This window comes from Anomaloglossus baeobatrachus, chromosome 4, assembly GCF_048569485.1.
Source record: "Anomaloglossus baeobatrachus isolate aAnoBae1 chromosome 4, aAnoBae1.hap1, whole genome shotgun sequence".
Taxonomy (NCBI): Eukaryota; Metazoa; Chordata; class Amphibia; order Anura; family Aromobatidae; genus Anomaloglossus; species Anomaloglossus baeobatrachus.
Window position 1 is genome coordinate 18,129,028 of NC_134356.1, and position 20,026 is coordinate 18,149,053.

The window sequence follows — 20,026 nt, forward strand, 5'->3', positions numbered from 1 at the left end:
GCCTCGTGCTGCGTGCCAGCAAACACGTGCTCGCTCCCCCGCACGCGCTCACCCGTGCCCGCTTCTCCATTACAGCTCCCCCGTGCTCGCTACTTTGTTCCAGCTCCCCCGTGCTCGCTCCCCTGTGCCCACTCCCACTGTGCTGCTATGTGCTCATTACCCATCTGCCGTGTGCTTGCTCCCTCTGTGTCCGATCCACCAGGGTTGTGTGCTTCTTCCCCAGGGTTGTGTGCCCCCCCTCTCCACTAGGTTTGTGTGCCCCCCCCTCCACTAGGTTTGTGTGTCCCCCCCCCCCTATACTAGGTCTGTGTACCCCCCCTCCCCCAGAGCTGTGTGCCCCCCACTCCCCCAGAGCTGTGTGACTCCCCCCCACCCCCCAGTGCTGTCCACGCTCCCCCATGCTGTCTGCGCCCCTCTTGCAATGTCTGGGCTCTGCATGTGTTGTCAGTTTCCCCCGTGCCTCCTATTGCTGTCCGTGCCCCCCCCCCCCACTGCTGTCTGCGCTCCAATGCCATATCTATGCCTCCCAGTGATGTATATGTCCTCAGCCTTTTTTGTGACGTAAATATTCTCCCAGCCCCACCTGTGATGTATATGCTCCCAGCCCCTCCTGTGATGTATATACCCCATTATCTCCTGTGATGTATATATTACAGGTGGAGCTGGAGCATACACATCACAGGAGGGGCTGGTGGCTTATACATCACATTGGAGACGCTGGGGCATATACATCACAGGAGGGGCGGGGGCATCTCCTATTAATATATATATAAACAGCTGTCCCAATGTGATACATGTACCTCCAGTGTCTCTTGTGATGTATATACAGCGTTTGTTATGTGATGTATATGATTTACCAATCTTATCACAAAGAGTTGACTGCGCTCCAGACCCAGAAAAAAATGAAAAATAAGTTTTGAGAAGAAACATGATTGGTATTGTGAGGAAAGAGTTAACCTTTTTCACTGGTTAGAAAAATAATAGAAATTCATTCTCCCTGGCAAGAACAAGACCAGACTTATTTACGTTACAAACTCTGAGACCAAACTCAAGGACAGAGAATGTTTTCACTTAGAAACAACTGAAAAACATCTTATTATGAGAAGAAATGTTACAGACTGTTATGGGAATAAAAGTCATTATGTTAATTTCTCTTGTTGGGAACATGTAATCAACGGCTTTAAAGAATATGTATGTTGCATAGTTACTCCCTAATCAACTTTGTAATGTAAACAAAATAAAGACAGTTCTAATTGGGAGCCACACCTTTCCAGGTCTTATGTGTATAACAGCGTCTGCCTGTTTTCATTGAGCTGGAATAGCAGAGGGGGGTTACCGGTACTCTCTCCGCATTCGGACATCGCTGAAGAAGACGTCACTCAAGTCACCGGAGAAAACACTTGGAGACTCCCAGGGTATCATGTATGACCACCGGTCACCTCTGCCGGATTGCGGGACACGGCGGCAGGACAGTCCGGCAATCAGGTCACCGGAGATCACAGCCCTAATATCGCCACATCCGCTCCTCTCTACAGCAGCAGCCTCACATTGTATAATTACACAGCAGGGCCACAGATAGGTCTGTTACCCCCATATACTCCTGAGTTCTCCCCATATACATCCATACAGGGCCATATACTGCTGAGTGCTCCCCATATACAGCCATAGAGGGCCATATACTGCTGAGAGCGCCCCATATACAGCCATAGAGGGCCATATACTGCTGAGAGCGCCCCATATACAGCCATACAGGGCCATACACTGCTGTGCACCCTCCATGTTGTCTACATCTCATATTGTACTATTTACACCCATATAAAGCTTTTTCATAGTGATATTCAGTGTTACACCAAACAGTGCAGTATTAGTATAATATGAAGAGTCCATACAGCGCTGTATACAGCAATATAGTGTGACCATATCAATCACTCCCGGCCTGAGAAGATCACCCGATCACCGCGTGTTACCGACAACTAAGAGCGGAAACTCTCAGCCATAGGGCGGAATTTTCAAATTTAACACTCAGCCAATCAGCAGTCAGTAAGGCCCTGGCTCAGCCCAACCCGTTACTGCCCGCGATGTTCCCAGCCGCCTCTGGAGCAGCAGAACGCAGGGATTCCAGTTATTTTCTAGTAAACCTATATAGAGTACTGTAATCTCCATATGCTGCATATACCGCCATAAACCTCAAAATGGTTTTGTATATGGACACTGCCATATAACCCCATACTTCTGTATAGTGCAGAATATTCCTAATCTAGTACTGTATACCGCAATACTGTGCTACACATCTACATAAAAAGTACTGTATATTCTAACTATAACCCTATATACCGCCCTATTGTGCTGTATACTCGGTTACCCCAGGATAAAGCTCTGCTGTAGACAATGTGGTGGCTCTTAGAAGAGCCTTTGTGGTGCGGAGCAGCGGTGGTGATCACTTGGCGCTGGTGTACTTGGTGACGGCCTTGGTGCCCTCGGACACGGCGTGCTTGGCCAGCTCTCCGGGCAGCAGCAGGCGCACGGCGGTCTGGATCTCCCGGGAGGTGATGGTGTGGCGCTTGTTGTAGTGCGCCAGGCGGGAGGCTTCCCCTGCGATGCGCTCGAAGATGTCACCGACGAAGCAGTTCATGATGCCCATGGCCTTGGAGGAGATGCCGGTGTCGGGGTGCACCTGCTTCAGCACCTTGTACACGTAGATGGCATAGCTCTCCCTCCGGCTCTTCCTCCGCTTCTTGCCGTCCTTCTTCTGAGTCTTGGTCACGGCTTTCTTGGAGCCCTTCTTGGGCGCTGGGGCGGACTTGGCGGGATCAGGCATGATGAGAGCAGAAAGATCTCTTCACTGGAGAGAGAATAATGATCCTGCTCCTCCCAGAGCGGCCGTATTTATAGCCCGGCCATGCAAATGACACTAATGACACATCGCTGTTCTATTGGGTGACAAAGGCATGTGACCAAGGGAAACGGAACCAACTCCGCCCCCTGCAGCTCATTGGTTGCCTCCTCTCTGCCGTCACATCAGCAGCTTTTCTCCTCTGTATCGCCCCCATACTACAGATCTCCATACAGCGCTATAAACCCCGCAGTCTACACGGCGCTGTGCACCCGGGGCCCTGTCACTCTGCCCCCGCTCTGCAGTGACCGGTAATGCCCCGTATAACATGGAGGAAGCAGTGACTGCAGGAGCGGAGTCTCGGTGCTGAGCGGCCGCGGTTCACTCTCCTGACAGCGGCTTTTACTTCTACATTCAGATATTTCACATTAGAAGCTGCAAAAACAACAACGGAGATTGGAAAAGGAGAAGTAGAGGAAGAGGCGGAGCTGAAGCGTCACCAGCCGCAGTCCTCTGTGCGGTCCGCCGCCCGGTGACTGCGGGGGATGTTCCCTCACTTCTGGGGAAATAGCAAATGATGATAACGAAGAACGACGGCGAGTAACACCGGATACTGAAGGGTTAACAGAGACGGACCACGTGGTGCCTGTAACCCGGAGCAGAGTGTGGGCGGGGACACAGGCTGCCTAAGACGTGATTGGCCGAAAATCGAATTTTGAACTTCCCGCTCATTGGCCGATAGCTCCTCCCATTCTGTCTCCATCCGTGTAACACGCGACCTCAGGGCGGACGTTCTGCTGAGATTTCTACAATCCGCCGATCCCAGCGCCCGACACAGATCTGTGCGATCTGCAGACGCTGAAGTTTCTCTTTCTCACGACAACCAATTACAAACACGGCACTATTTGAGCAGCGTGAAATCACAAACCGATACAATCTCCGCCCAACCTGCAGATAGTCTCCAAGCAGAACAGCGATCTGGAGTGAGGATCCCCCTGGAACGTCTTCAGATCCCACAGCTTCGACATCAGACACCGGATCCCAATAACAGCATCACAAGGCGCATAAATATCGCAGCGGAACCCTCCTCCGTCCGTCACTGATCGCTGTGATCCTGACGGGACCGGAGCCGCAAGAAGTAATCACAGCATCTCCTGCTCCAGCGTCCCACAATCCGATCACTGCACCCGGCACAGCAGGGATTGTAGCGTCTCCAGGATAAGTAGCGGCTACGAGAAAAGACTGTTGGAAGAGAGCTGCCTGGAGGACAAAAACAAAAAAGGAGCTTATAGGCAAAAAAAAAAAAAAAAAAGCTCCGACATCACCCCCAGCGGCGCCGCACATTGAGCCGCTGCTAGGGAAACAACAACCATAATATCCAGATACAGGCGGACGCTGCGGCTTGTCCTGGAGAAACAGAGAAAACAAGAAACAAACAGGAGCCTCCGCAGCGCCGCCCGTCACATGTAGAGACCGCGCCCCGGACACTGCGGGGAATGAGGAGAATCAGATGCCAGGAGTCAGCTCGTCTGAGGGAGGATGTGGTGGCTCTGAAAAGAGCCTTTGTGTTGTGCTCGGGGGTGCGGGACAGATCTACGCCCTCTCCCCGCGGATGCGGCGGGCCAGCTGGATGTCTTTGGGCATGATGGTGACCCTCTTGGCGTGGATGGCGCACAGGTTGGTGTCCTCGAACAGCCCCACCAGATAAGCCTCGCTGGCCTCCTGCAGGGCCATGACGGCCGAGCTCTGGAAGCGGAGATCGGTCTTGAAGTCCTGGGCGATCTCTCTCACCAGGCGCTGGAAGGGAAGCTTCCGGATCAGCAGCTCGGTGGATTTCTGGTAGCGGCGGATCTCCCGGAGAGCGACTGTCCCCGGTCGGTAGCGATGCGGCTTCTTCACTCCGCCGGTGGCGGGAGCGCTCTTCCTGGCGGCCTTAGTGGCCAGCTGCTTGCGGGGAGCTTTCCCTCCGGTGGATTTACGGGCGGTCTGCTTAGTTCTGGCCATACCTCTGTATAGATGAGAACAGAAGTGATGAGAAGAGCGGCGGGAGCAGAGTATTTATCCTCCTGTGCGCGTCCTCATTGGTCTGTTTGTGAGAAACACGCCCCCTGTACTCTATTGGTTATGTCACACAAAACAAAATAATACAGCCAATAATCATCCTATATCTCTGACCGACCATTCTTCGGAAGAAGCTCCGCCCTTTAGAATCCCCCTCGTTAACCCCGCCCCTGTTGTAATCCTGCTTGTGTCCCCTCCCATGTTGCGCTCAACAGCTCAGTTTTTCCGCCGCTCTAATAAAGTGTCACATCCCGGCTACACGCGGCTCTGGAGCCACCGATGTAACTGCAGCTCCATCTCCCCACACACAATGCTGTACAGTGCAGCCCCGCATAATCACTACATCTACCGCCCCCTGTATACGAGATCACCGCGCAGATCTACATAGCGAGAAATACAAATACTGATCATAGGGGGACAAGAGTCAACAGTAACACAGATCAAACAGCTCTGCAGGACAAGGTGGTGGCACTGATCATACAGCTCTGCAGGACAAGGTGGTGGCACTGATCATACAGCTCTGCAGGACAAGGTGGTGACACTGATTATACAGCTCTGCAGGACAAGGTGGTGACACTGATCATACAGCTCTGCAGGACAAGGTGGTGGCACTGATCATACAGCTCTGCAGGACAAGGTGGTGACACTGATCATACAGCTCTGCAGGACAAGGTGGTGGCACTGATCATACAGCTCTGCAGGACAAGGTGGTGTCACTGATCATACAGCTCTGCAGGACAAGGTGGTGACACTGATCACACAGCTCTGCAGGACAAGGTGGTGACACTGATCATACAGCTCTGCAGGACAAGGTTGTGACACTGATCATACAGCTCTGCAGGACAAGGTGGTGGCACTGATCATACAGCTCTGCAGGACAAGGTGGTGGCACTGATCATACAGCTCTGCAGGACAAGGTGGTGACACTGATTATACAGCTCTGCAGGACAAGGTGGTGGCACTGATCATACAGCTCTGCAGGACAAGGTGGTGACACTGATCATACAGCTCTGCAGGACAAGGTGGTGACACTGATCATACAGCTCTGCAGGACAAGGTGGTGACACTGATCATACAGCTCTGCAGGACAAGGTTGTGGCACTGATCATACAGCTCTGCAGGACAAGGTGGTGACACTGATCATACAGCTCTGCAGGACAAGGTGACACTGATCATACAGCTCTGCAGGACAAGGTGGTGACACTGATCATACAGCTCTGCAGGACAAGGTGGTGACACTGATCATACAGCTCTGCAGGACAAGGTGGTGGCACTGATCATACAGCTCTGCAGGACAAGGTGGTGGCACTGATCATACAGCTCTGCAGGACAAGGTGGTGGCTCTGAGAAGAGCCTTTGTGGTAGGAGGACAGAGCGGCTCCCGCTTATTTCTTGGCCGCGGGCTTCTTGGCTTTAGTCGCCTTCTTAGCCGGACTCTTGGCAGCTTTGGGTTTTGCCGCCTTCTTAGCCGGACTCTTCGTCACCTTCTTGGGCTTTGGAGCGGCCTTCGGCTTCTTGGGGCTCTTTGCCGCTTTCTTGGCGGCTGCTGCGGGCTTCTTGGCCTTTTTCGGGCTTTTCTTGGCCGCGGCCGGAGCCTTCTTGGGCTTCTTCGGAGATTTGGCCGCTTTCTTGGCTGCCGGCTTCTTAGGCTTGGCCGCAGCTGCTGGCTTCTTCTTGGCCGCTTTGTCGTTCGTCTCCTGCTTCTTGTTCAGCTTGAAGGACCCGGAGGCGCCGCTGCCCTTCACCTGGAGCAGGGAGCCCTTGTTGACCAGAGCCTTGATGGCCAGCTTCAGGCGGCTGTTATTCTTCTCCACATCGTATCCTCCGGCAGACAGAAGCTTCTTCAGGGCGCCAGAGACACCCCACTGCGCTCCTTGGAGGCGGACACGGCTTTCATGATCAGGTCGGAGGCGCTGGGACCGGAGGGTTTGCTGCTTTTCTTGGCGGCCCCGGATTTCTTCGGCACCTTCTTAGCTTTGGCGGCCGGTTCGGCGGGAGGAGGAGCGGCGGCCGGTGCGGTCTCTGCCATCGTCAGAGCGGGAAATACGCACAAAGAAGTCCTTAGGGAAAAATCACTGAGACCGGAGCTGGAGGCGCCTGTTATATATACAGTCTTACTGCGCACTGATTGGTTGCTGCACTATACCGTCCTGAGCTTCCATTGGCTGTCAGTGAGCACAGGCCCCGCCTTCTCCCGGCTGAGCCCAGTGAAGCTCCGCTCTCCCCTTGTGCTTCCCTGCCCGGGATAAAAGCTCTATATTACCGGCTACAGCCGGACGGGTGAGGAGCTTCCGCCATCACTTCTCCTCCGCCATCATCTCCGCGGAGCGTGTGTGGCCGTCACTGCCAGAGATGCCGGGAAAGAGCGCAGAGGATCCCGGGATCAGCGCCGCCGTCCTCCCGATCTGCTCATCACTGAGTGTCCGGGAAGATAAACCTGCTGCGGGAGCTCGTCCTCCTATTCCCGGCTCTTGTCACCACCACAAGGATCTTCACTACAATATATATCGTGCAGGAAGCGGATTGTACGATGTGGGGGCGACCTGGAGCTGCTGACAGCCCAGAAGCGTAACACAGGCGATGGCCTCCGCTGCCTGCACCTCCCGGAGCTGGAATATAAATCTATCCCGTGTGTGCAGAGTATTGGGGGGAGGACACGTCCCACATTAGTGGATCACACCCGGAGGAGGATGAGTGCGATCTCCGGCACAAGATTGTATCTTATCATCTGTGAAGCTTTTATCTCTGAGGCCTGTAATGGAGGGAAGAGCTGTGATCGGGCGATGGCTTCACAATGCGACTCACTCCACATCAGAAAGCAGAAAAAAATCCGTGTGATCACAGAAATATTAATTGACACATCTGACACCAAATATTGTGCAAAAGGTGAAATACTGAGGAAGAAGCGGAGACACAAAATGCAAAATCCACACACAGAGCACCGCTGTATATACTGCACCATATTTAGTTATAAGTAAAAAGGTTTTGGTGCCATTAAAAGGTATTACAAATACGAGAATGAACTGTAAATTTTTGCTTCACTGAGAGCAATCAATCATACTGCACAATTAGCACAGCACTGATCAACAGTGTCCATAATAATAAAGCAGGGTGTAGTGTACACATCGGTATGTACTATATATACAGCAGTGTGTACAATATATACAGCAGTGTGTACAATATAGTGTCCTCATATCTTTACTTTATACAGACTTGCAGAAGAGAGAAGGAAAATCATCCTGATGTATCTGTGAACTCTGCAGAATTCTCAAGTAAGTGCTGGGAACAGGGGAAGGTTATGGCTGCTACAGCGAAAGAAAAGTGTGAAGACATGGAGAAAGCGGACAAAGTTATGAAAATGGAATGAAAGCTTACATGCCAACAAAGGATAAACAGAAAAGAAGTTTAAGGACCTAAATGCTTCCTCTGTTTTCTTCTTGTTTTGCTCTGACTTCGTCTTGAAATTAGAGGGCAGCAGCCAAATGTGGAGTTACATTTCATCAGGGAACAAGGCGCTTTACGAGAAGAAAACATCGAAGCTGAAGACGTACAAGGATATGGCGCTGTATCGGTCCAAAGGCAAATTAGATAGAGCAAAAAAAAGCCCTGCTGAGCCTGAAGAATGCAAGAGAGGAGGATGATGAAGACGAAGAAGAGGATGAATGAGCAATCTCCATCCGTCTAGCATTTATCCTCTGTACGCCCCATTCGCTGAAAGTGTAATAAATGTTTTCCTTCAGAAAGTTATTAAATTATTTCACAGGTTTCCTTAATTTGGAGTTAAAAAATAACCCTTATTAATTTAAAATCAATTCCTATAATGTCCAATTATGGAAATCACAAATATGAAACACGTGAAGTGCAAATTAGATGAGTGTAATGTGGGCAGATCCTGCTTCTCTTCCAGCGGCTCCTGATGACTCCACTGGTACAAGACGCTCCTGTGTCCAGCCCCGTCCTCACTCCCCATAGGGCGGCGCAGTGTGGTGCACGGACACTGCCGCTCACACTGGATCTATATACAATGAGGAGAGGCAATGTGTGTTACGAAATCCCATGCCTGTATCTCCAGTGTTTTATACTCCCATATCGTACCATGTATCGCGCCTCTATATAGAGCTGTGCAGACTCGGACGTGTTCACATTTGCTGTATGCGGAGTCGCTGCTCAGTTCTCTTTATGCTGCACAGACCCCATTATAAGCCTCTATATAGCGCTGAATATAAACCTACAGAAGAGACAATCACTCAGCCCCAGACCCCCCCTGACACCGCGGGGCGCAGAGGACAGAGAGCGGGAAACTCAGCCATTGTGCTGGGATTTCAAATTCAGAGCTCAGCCAATCAGCGCATGGTACGAATCTGGCTCAGCTCATATAATTCTTTCCTCAGACGCTCAGTGTTAACCCGTTAGTGCCCGTGATGCTTAAAGCCGCTGATAGAGCAGAAGAGAACTTTAAATGTCTGGAATGTTTACACCACTATAGAGAAAGTGTATGCGGCTCTGCATGGAGTATAAAGTGGTGTATGGAAGGAGAATACAGCACTATATGGAGGTATTCAGTTTATGGATAAAAACAGCACAATATGACAGTTTACAGCAGTATATGGAAGTATAAAGCACTATTGATGGTGTATAGGCACTGCATGGGGTATACTGTACTATGTGGGCGTATACACCACTATATGGAAGGATTATGAAGTATATACAGTACAGCGGGGAGATTGAGACCTGTCACATTTTAGCAAAAAATTGTTTTTTTTTTTTTTTTCGGGGGCCTCAATAGAGCCTAGTACTGCTATAGAGCGCTGTATAACGTCCACTCAGGGCTTTCTACTCATCATAAAGTGCTCTGCACCTAAATGTAGTGGTAGACATCTCTATAGAGTGCGGACACCCCTAATAGTAAAGATGACCAGTGTTGAAAATAACCTACATATTAAACATTCACTCTGAGCCAGACCCTCTCGCCTGACACCACGGACTGAAGAAAGCGAGATAGAAACTGAGCCAATCAGCACTAAGCAGATCTCTGGCTCCGCACAGTCCCTAAGCGTTAACTTAGTGTACGCGATATCCCACGCTGCGCTATAGGGCTGCTACAGCAACGCAGCCGCTTGTGATGAAGCGCAGCGCCGATCTGCAGCCCCTCTCCGCAGCAGGACCTGTAGCGTCTTCTAGACTAGATGTGTGCGGCTCTGAGAAAAGCCTTTGTGTTATATTTTTTTACAGCAGAAGTATTAACCCCCGAAGCCGTAGAGTGCGGCCCTGGTTAGTTTCCCAGGTGCCCCTAAAGCAGCGCTGATCTCCCACCCCTCAGCAGGAGCTGTAGCTTCTCCTCAGAAACTGTGGATGGCTCTTAAAAGAGCCTTTGTTTGTTTTTTTTTGTTTTTTTCCAGCAGAAGCATTAACCCCCGAAGCCGTAGAGAGTGCGGCCCTGGCGCTTGAGCGCGTACACCACGTCCATGGCGGTGACGGTCTTCCTCTTGGCGTGCTCGGTGTAGGTGACGGCGTCACGGATCACGTTCTCCAGGAAGACTTTCAGGACGCCGCGAGTCTCCTCATAGATGAGGCCAGAGATGCGCTTGACGCCTCCTCTGCGGGCGAGACGGCGGATGGCGGGCTTGGTGATGCCCTGGATGTTGTCCCGGAGAACCTTCCTGTGCCGCTTGGCGCCGCCCTTCCCCAGACCTTTCCCTCCTTTGCCGCGTCCAGACATCTTCCACGTAATCAGCAGAAAACTATGACTGACGAGCGCACAGTCCTCATTATATAGAGCGAGGGCGGACCAGAAAGAGAACAGGAGAGAAGACGTAATTCCGAGGCGGAACATTTGCATCGTCAGCTCCTCCTCTCCTATGCGGATTGGCTGAGCGCAGAACTGTTAGGGATTTTGAATTTCCCGCTCATTGTCCGGTTATTTTCCTGCTTCTATCGTGATTATGTTAAATATAGACAACCTTCATTCCAGTAAACCCCATATAGTGCTGTATATTCCAATTTTATCCTGCATATCTCCATATACTGGTATAGAACCCCCATATAGTGCCATAAATATTACTGCTGTACACTCCCACATGGTACAGTATACCTGCATAAATTAGCCATATACATACAACATATTGATCTATAAGCCCATATAGTACTAACGTGTATAGTCCTCATATAATCCTGTATACCTCCAAGTACTGTTGCAGACTGCCATATTGTGTTATATAACACGCACCAATAAAATAATTTTCTGTCCACGGAGCTGGATTTCTCCTCTTTGCACTTAGTCTCGGCAGTAACTATCCGTGCTCCGCACATGACTGCACTCAGGCATTACTGGGGAGCTGGACTTTGTCTCCTCAGTCCTGATACACCCTATATACAGTGTGCTACAAATCACCATAGAGCATATTGGTGCAAACACCCACATTGTGCCATGTCCCTTTTGTTTTATTCCTCCATGTAGGGCTGTATCTTCCCATATAGTGCGCTATAATAGTAATATAGTCCTCTGAGGGTCAAGAAACTTGTTGCAAAGTGATAAATGGCTGAAAAAATTGAACTTCCGCTTAGTGGCCGATAGCTCCTCCCGCTCTTTGTCGCCATCCGTGTATAAACACGCGGCCTCAGGGCGGACGTTCTGATGAGATTTCTACAATCCGACGATTCCCAGCGCCCGACACAGATCTGAGCGATCTGCAGACGCTGAAGATGTTTATCTCTTTCTCACGAGTCTTAACGAATTACACACACGCACTATTTGAGCAGCGCGAAATCACAGCCCGATACAATCTCCGCCCGATGTGCAGATATTCACCAAGCAAAACAGCGACCTGGAGTGAGGATCCCCCTGGAACATCTACAGATACCACAGTCCCCGACATCACACACCGGATCCCAATAACCGCATCACAGGGCGCATGAACATCGCTGCGGAACCTTACTCAGTCCTTCACTGATCGCTGTGATACTGACTGGACCGGAGCCGCGGAGAGTAAATCCAGCGCCACAGCATCTCCTGCTCCAGAGGTGACGCAATCCGATCACTGCACCCGACACAGCAGGGATTGTAGCGTCTCCAGGATCAGTGGCGGCTGAAGAGAGCGGTCTGGAAGACTCCGATATCACCCCAAACTGCGCAGCACATAGAGCCGCTCCTAGTGAAAGGACAATGGTAAGAAACCACCATAATAATAATCTAGATACAGACGCTGCGGCTTGTGCTTAAGAAACAGAAAACAAGACACAAACCGGAGACTCGGCAGCGCCGCCCGTCACATGTACAGAGACCGCGGGGAATGAGGCGGAATCAGAGACCAGGAATCAGCTCGTCTGAGGGAGGATGTGGTGGCTCTGAAAAGAGCCTTTGTGTTGTGCTCGGGAGTGCGGGACAGATCTACGCCCTCTCCCCGCGGATCCGGCGGGCCAGCTGGATGTCTTTGGGCATGATGGTGACCCTCTTGGCGTGGATGGCGCACAGGTTGGTGTCCTCGAACAGCCCCACCAGATAAGCCTCGCTGGCCTCCTGCAGGGCCATGACGGCCGAGCTCTGGAAGCGCAGATCGGTCTTGAAGTCCTGGGCGATCTCTCTCACCAGGCGCTGGAAGGGAAGCTTCCGGATCAGCAGCTCGGTGGATTTCTGGTAGCGGCGGATCTCCCGGAGAGCGACTGTCCCCGGCCGGTAGCGATGCGGCTTCTTCACTCCGCCGGTGGCGGGAGCGCTCTTCCTGGCGGCCTTAGTGGCCAGCTGCTTACGGGGAGCTTTCCCTCCGGTGGATTTACGGGCGGTCTGCTTAGTTCTGGCCATAGCGATGTATAGACGAGAACAGGAGTGATGAGAGGAGCGGCGGGAGCAGAGTATTTATCCTCCTGTGCGCGTCCTGATTGGCCTGTTTATAACCGCCCCCTGCACTTCATTAGTTACTGCACACAAAAAAAACTATCTAGCCAATAACTACCTGAGGTCTCTGACCAATCACTTTTCAGATAAAGCGCCGCCCCTCAGTAACCCCGCCCCTCAGTCTTAACCACGCCCCTCAGTGTTAACCCCGCCCCTCAGTCTGCTCGCCACCCTTGTAACCCCGCTTTTCCTGTGCGTGTCGTCATTGGTCTGCAGAAACACGCTCCCTGTACTCTATTGGCGATGTGACAAAAAAGAAAATAATACAGCCAATAATCATCCTAAGTCTCTTACCAATCAGTCTTCAGAAGAAGCTCCGCCCTTTAGAATCCCCCTCGGTAAACCCGCCCCTGTTGTAACCCTGTTTGTATCCCTTCCCCTCAGTGGTCCCGCATCTCCCCCCTCCCATGTTGCGCTCAGCTAATCACTCATTTCCCGCCGCTCTAATAAACAGTGTCACTTCCCGGCTACACGCGGCTCTGGAGCAGCCGCCACCGATGTAACTGCAGCTTCATCTCCCCGCACACAGCGCTGTACAGTGCAGCCCCGCATTATCACTACATCCCCCGGCAACATAATCATCTACCGCCCCCTGTACACGAGATCACCGCGGAGATCTACATAGCGAGAGATACAAATACTGGTCATAGGGGGACAAGAGTGACACTGATCACAGCTCTGGAGGACAAGGTGGTGGCACTGATCATACAGCTCTGCAGGACAAGGTGGTGGCACTGATCATACAGCTCTGCAGGACAAGGTGGTGACACTGATCATAAAGCTCTGCAGGACAAGGTGGTGACACTGATCATACAGCTCTGCAGGACAAGGTGGTGGCACTGATCATACAACTCTGCAGGACAAGGTGGTGACACTGATCATACAGCTCTGCAGGACAAGGTGGTGGCACTGATCATACAGCTCTGCAGGACAAGGTGGTGGCTCTGAGAAGAGCCTTTGTGGTAGGAGGACAGAGCGGCTCCCGCTTATTTCTTGGCCGCGGGCTTCTTGGCTTTAGTCGCCTTCTTAGCCGGACTCTTGGCAGCTTTGGGTTTTGCCGCCTTCTTAGCCGGACTCTTGGCAGCTTTGGGTTTTGCCGCCTTCTTAGCCGGACTCTTCGTCACCTTCTTGGGCTTTGGAGCGGCCTTCGGCTTCTTGGGGCTCTTTGCCGCTTTCTTGGCGGCTGCTGCGGGCTTCTTGGCCTTTTTCGGGCTTTTCTTGGCCGCGGCCGGAGCCTTCTTGGGCTTCTTCGGAGATTTGGCCGCTTTCTTGGCTGCCGGCTTCTTAGGCTTGGCCGCAGCTGCTGGCTTCTTCTTGGCCGCCTTGTCCTTCGTCTCCTGCTTCTTGTTCAGCTTGAAGGACCCGGAGGCGCCGCTGCCCTTCACCTGGAGCAGGGAGCCCTTGGTGACCAGAGCCTTGATGGCCAGCTTCAGGCGGCTGTTATTCTTCTCCACATCGTATCCTCCGGCAGACAGAAGCTTCTTCAGGGCGGCCAGAGACACCCCACTGCGCTCCTTGGAGGCGGACACGGCTTTCATGATCAGCTCGGAGGCGCTGGGACCGGAGGATTTGCTGCTTTTCTTGGCGGCCCCGGATTTCTTCGGCGCCTTCTTAGACTTGGCGGCCGGTTCGGCGGGAGGAGGAGCGGTGGCCGGTGCAGTCTCTGCCATCGTGTGATCGGAAAGTAAACACAGAAATCTTCTGAAAGAGAGAAATCACTGAGGCCGGGGCTGGAGGCGCCTGTTATATATACAGTCTTACTGCGCACTGATTGGTTACTGCGCTACACCATACTGAGCTTTCATTGGCTGAAACTGAGCACAGGCCCCGCCTTCTCCCGGCTGAGCCCAGTGAAGCTCCGCTCTCCTCTTGTGCTTCCCTGCCCGGAATAAAAGCTCTATATTATCGGCTACAGCCGGACGGGTGAGGAGCTTCCGCCATCACTTCTTCTCCGCCATCATCTCCGCGGAGCGTGTGTGGCCATCACTGCCAGAGATGCCGGGAAAGAGCGCAGAGGATCCCGGGATCAGCGCCGCCGTCCTCCCGATCTGCTCATCACTGAGTGTCCGGGAAGATAAACCTGCTGCGGGAGCTCGTCCTCCTATTCCCGGCTGTTGTCACCACCACTAGGATCTTCACTACAATATCCATCGTGCAGGAAGCGGATTGTACGATGTGGGGGCGACCTGGAGCTGCTGAGAGCCCAGAAGCGTAACACAGGCGATGGCCTCCGCTGCCTGCACCTCCCGGAGCTGGAATATAAATCTATCCCGTGTGTGCAGAGTATTGGGGGGAGGACACGTCTCCACATTAGTGGATCACTCCCGGAGGAGGATGAGTGCGATCTCCGGCACAAGATTGTGTCTTATCCTCTGTGAAGCTTTTATCTCTGGGGCCTGTAATGGAGGGAAGCGCTGTGATCGGGCGATGGCTTCACAATGCGACTCACTCCCCATCAGAAAGCAGAAAAAAATCCGTGTGATCAGTGAAATATTAATTCACACAAGTGACACCAAATATTGTGCAAAAGGTGAAATACTGAGGAAGAAGCCGAGACACAAAATGCAGAATCCACACACAGAGCGCCGCTGTATATACTGCACAGACTGCACAATCAGCACAGCACTGATCAACAGCATTATAAGTGCCCATAATAATAGAGCAGGGTGTACAATATATACAGCTGTGTGTACAATATAGTGTACTCTATTGTTTACTTTATACAGACTTGAAGAGAAGGAAATGCATCTGTGCATCCTAATGCATGTGAGAACTTTGCAGAATTCTCCAGTAAGTGCAGGGAACAGGGGAAGGTTATGGCTGCTACAGCGAAAGAAAAGTGAAGACATGGAGAAAGCGGACAAAGTTGGTTATGGAAGTGAAATGAAAGCTTACAAGTCACCAAAGGAGAAAGAGTGAAAAAGTTTAAGGACCCAAATGCTCCCTCTGTTTTCTTCTTGTTTTGCTCCAACTTCCCTCCTGAAATCAGAGGGCAGCAGCCAGGTCTGACCATTGGGGACGAGGCAAAGAAATTAGGAGAGATGTGGAATAACAATTCATCAGGGAACAAGGCGTCTTATGAGAAGCAAAAAAACCCCTGAAGAAGTACAAGGATATGGCGCTGTATCGGTCCAAAAGCAAACTAGATAGAGCCAAAAAGGTCCCTGCTGAGCCTGAAAAGGGTGAATAAGAGGATGAAGGAGCAATCTCCATCAGTCTGTTTTCATTTGCGTCTTTAGCACGTCCCATTCACTGAACGTGTAATAAATGTGGTCCTCCAGAAAGAATTATTAAATTGTTTCACACGTTTCCTTAGTTTGGAGTTAAAAAATAACCTTTATTAATTAATTGAAAATAAACTCCTATAATGTCCAATAATAGAAATCACAAATATAAGAAAACGTGAAGTGCAAACTGCTGCCTAAATATGATCTACCCATCCACAATCCATATTACACGGGCTTTTTATAAAGCATTCATTCTGCCATTATTTACAGAGCAGACAATGTATATGGCGCTGATTCATCTACTATACGAGACAAGTCACTGAACAGATCATATAATGTTGATAGACAATAGATCTGAGAGGGGCACACTTATTATTATAATCATTCACTAACGTCTCCACTATAGATAGTCAATTATCTTATTTAATAAATGCTCAAGTGACTATTACAACATTCCAGTCAGTGACTGAGTAGATTAATACCAGTCTCAAGAATCAGGCTATACATCCTATTTTCATTGGTCAAAAGTGAGAGCAGATAGCTGCGTTAGAGGAACTTTTTCAGTAACTAAATCAAGTTTTCCTGGTATAGTATGCACCTCCAGCCAGAAGAGTAAACATTTCTACTATACTCAGGCGGTAACATCAGGCCACGTGGAGCTGGACTGTGAAGATTCCCCGCAGCTAAACTGCCAATAAGCCCTGTGCAATGTACTGAGAGGTAGATCATTTTATCTCTAGTGCCTCTCTATCGTGTACGCGCCCTACGCGTTTTATCTGAATTGTTGATTGCTGCCCAGATTCATTAGGGGTATGTGGCAGCTTGTCTAGTTGCATGATGTTACATATGATGCATGTAACAAATAGTAGGCTGCATTATAGCTACAGCGGGGAGCGGCTCCTGCTTCCTCCCTTCAGTCCACCAATCAGCCTGCGATCCATGACATGACGGACACTGCTGGCTATCAAAGCGGAGAAATGGGGAAACAGTAACCACGGCCGAACACAGCCAATAGCGTTGCTCAAAGCACGATCAGCAACCAATAGGAATAGATTTCCGTCCCAATCATAACTTATGCAGACACAGACGCTATGCAGTACAATGTAAGAATCTGCAGCAGTAAGTGACAATAATAATGACATTATATTTATCACCAGCAGTCAGTAACATCAGCATTTATTATAAATTCATAAGAGACTGGCCTAAATCTGTATAACATAAAGCCCATTCAATTCTATAGGTGAACGGCAATATATCAGCCGCGGGGATAATAATGGGGTGTTTATTATTAGCTGTAACATTAGCATTAGATCAGATGAATTACCTGCAATACAAGCAAAGCAGGTGACAATGAGGAGCTAAACACGGGGCTGATACATAGCGGCAATATTGTATCTACACTGCAGCCGCCATCGCAGCAATCCCGATTATTCCAATATCAGACACAGAACAGCTCAGCAAATGCAATGCTCAGCCTCGCAGGGATTATGCAGCAGAGCATAATAGCCATGTATAGGATTATAGTTATATTACAATTATTACATATCTTCTCTTTATAATAATACACTTGAAACGAGGAGCCAGGGGCGCCTCTGTGCTTGTAGTCGTGGCACTTGTGGACTGGCTTACCCCTGGCTCCGCCGTTACTTGAAAACCGGGAGTTGACTTTGTGGGGCAGAGTGTGATGGTGCAATCGCCGGACGGTGTACAAACAATCTTCAGGCAAAGGGTGGTGGTAATAAAAGACATCCTTTATTGTACACAACAATCCGGCAGCAGTATCAGGCACTTTCGGTGGAGCTGGGGACAGCCTGCCCTAACGCACCCTCTGATGGGGTTATGCCCGGGGTACTCCACTTCGCCGGGCTCCCACTCTTCGATTACACGCACACCGGACCCACACCAGTTGCTTCACACCCTGAGGTTACGTTCTCCTCCGTTCTCTCCGGCGCCCCCTGATGGTTCCGCTCACACACTCTGCCCCTTGATGTTTTCACTCTCCTGTCCCGGATCCAACTCCCCCACACACACACACTCCTCCCCTGTGATTCCTGCCGGCTCCTCCTTCCACTGTGGCGACAGCCGTCCCACCCGGCCACTAGGGGTGCCCTACCGCAATACACAATAGTAAAAAGTCAAACATTTTTATTAACAACAATTCCGGGCTATCTCAGCTCCCTTTGTAGGGGGTATGCTCACCCACTACATGCCTCCCCTCTTAAAACCCGAGCCTCCCGGCAAGGCTTCATCATAAAAACACACACATTTAAACATAGGCATAATATTTTGAACAACTACAAACCAGTCCACAACAGGCGGCCCGGAAGAAAGGGGCACCAGTCCAGTGCTCGGTCTTGGCAGTGCCCGGAGGCTTAGCAGCGCTCCCGGTCTTTGGTGGTGCCCGGAGGCTTAGCAGCGCTCCCGGTCTTTGGTGGTGCCCGGAGGCTTAGCAGCGCTCCCGGTCTTTGGTGGTCAACAGGAACACAAAACTTAAACAAAACTGCTCCCTCTTCACCTTACGGAGGAGCCCCTGGCTCAGTCTAGCAGCGGACTCTCTCCGGGCTTAACAACTGGAACATGCGAAACACAACTTCTGCCGGTCTTCGTACAAGCCGACCAGGACGCTTACTCTGGAGGCCAGAACCGCTTCCATTCGGCTGTTTGAGCCTGGATGTAGTCGCCCAGGGTCTGCCCAGGTTGTCGGCGTACCCTCCGGAAAGACACAGGAGCGTAGGGGGCCTCGGATGGCGTGGCCTCTTCAGTCCCCGCCGGGGGTGATGGAGACGCTACCCGGGGTGGTTGAGGCGCTGGTGGAGGCACATCTAGAACAATCACCGGGTGGTTGGTAACGCTCTGATTGATCGCCAGCACCGCTGGAGTGCTCTTTTCCGGGTCAGCGGTCAGGCCGGGCATCACCTCCGGTGCTACCGCCAAGGTACGTCTGGTACGGGACGCATCGGTCATCACCGGTTTTGACTGGTTCCGTCGCCGATTTTGGTGCTCTTCCCATTCTAGCTCCTGCTGCCATTGGGCCGCTTCACGTGGGGTCGGCATCCTGGTCACGCCGACCGCGAAAAGGCCGCGGCTTCCCGCCTCGGGTAGAAACTGTACTTTTTCACCCGGATAGAGGGTGTGGAGGCGCTGCGGTAACCCTTCCACATCCAGGTGTACCCGGTTATAGAAATAGTCATCACCGGTGGCCTCTTCCCGGATAAAACCATAGCCTTCCTGCTGGTTGAACTTCACCACTATACCGGTGGTGAATTGCAGCGCCAGCTCTTCGCCGCCGGGACCGGCCATCATCTCCCGGGCGATGGTTTCCGTGAGCAGCCGCTCCTGGACGGGGTCTGGTACCGGGGACGGAGCCCTTGGGTAAAGGTTGGGAGACGGGTGTACGGGGTCCCAGAAAAAGCCCCGGTGGTCTTGCTCCAGCTTCTGGGCAAGTACTTCTGCCGGTTCCTGTCTGGAGGCAGATGGCGCTGCTGCTGCCGCGGCGGCGGGCGGAGGTGTCTCGAGGTCGGCATAGGGGATCCCCAGGGGCCGATTCCCCACCGGCAACTGTGTAGCATAAGTCGCCCGGACTTCTGTGGTAGTGCCTCCGGTCGCAGCGTCCCATGTGGTCAGCCAGGTCACTTTAGCCGGCCGTTCTGATCCTCCTGGCGCGGCCGGGATGTCGAGAGGGGACACTCCGGTAGCTGCAACATGTTTGGGGCGCCCTCGGCCCAAGCTAGTAAGTGCCAGGGCGGTCACCATTTCTTGCTGCTGTTCGGAGGTATCCATTTCAAGAACTCGCGATGTCTCTCGTAATGGCGGCGGAGTCGATGCTGAGACTGGAGGAAGTGGAGGCGGGCCTATGTTTCCCGCTCTTGAGCATGCTCCACCCCCAGCCTCACACATCATCTTGACTCCTCCGCGGCGGTTCTTCTTTTTCTTCCAAACACCGCCCACTTCATATGTCTTTCTTCGTGCCCTGGGACCGGCACCTCCCCTCTTTGGGCGGAGTGCTCCGAACTT

At 51.6% G+C, this 20,026-nt stretch overlaps 4 protein-coding genes and 1 pseudogene across 4 annotated transcripts; all 5 read right to left on the reverse strand.

Annotated features, from left to right (window-relative positions):
* Nucleotides 1–4,426: 4,426 nt before the first annotated feature.
* On the reverse strand, nt 4,427–4,837 carry LOC142302259 (histone H3). Its single transcript, XM_075343332.1, has one exon. The coding sequence runs from the start codon at nt 4,835–4,837 to the stop codon at nt 4,427–4,429; it is 411 nt and encodes a 136-aa protein (XP_075199447.1).
* Nucleotides 4,838–6,279: 1,442 nt separating this feature from the next.
* On the reverse strand, nt 6,280–6,923 carry LOC142301027 (histone H1.01-like; annotated as a pseudogene).
* Nucleotides 6,924–10,299: 3,376 nt separating this feature from the next.
* On the reverse strand, nt 10,300–10,615 carry LOC142301029 (histone H4). Its single transcript, XM_075342049.1, has one exon. The coding sequence runs from the start codon at nt 10,611–10,613 to the stop codon at nt 10,302–10,304; it is 312 nt and encodes a 103-aa protein (XP_075198164.1). The 5' UTR covers nt 10,614–10,615; the 3' UTR covers nt 10,300–10,301.
* Nucleotides 10,616–12,281: 1,666 nt separating this feature from the next.
* Nucleotides 12,282–12,692, reverse strand: LOC142302260 (histone H3). The gene has a single exon (XM_075343333.1). The coding sequence runs from the start codon at nt 12,690–12,692 to the stop codon at nt 12,282–12,284; it is 411 nt and encodes a 136-aa protein (XP_075199448.1).
* Nucleotides 12,693–13,771: 1,079 nt separating this feature from the next.
* Nucleotides 13,772–14,455, reverse strand: LOC142301030 (histone H1.01-like). The gene has a single exon (XM_075342050.1). The coding sequence runs from the start codon at nt 14,453–14,455 to the stop codon at nt 13,772–13,774; it is 684 nt and encodes a 227-aa protein (XP_075198165.1).
* Between the last annotated feature and the right edge of the window lie 5,571 nt (nt 14,456–20,026).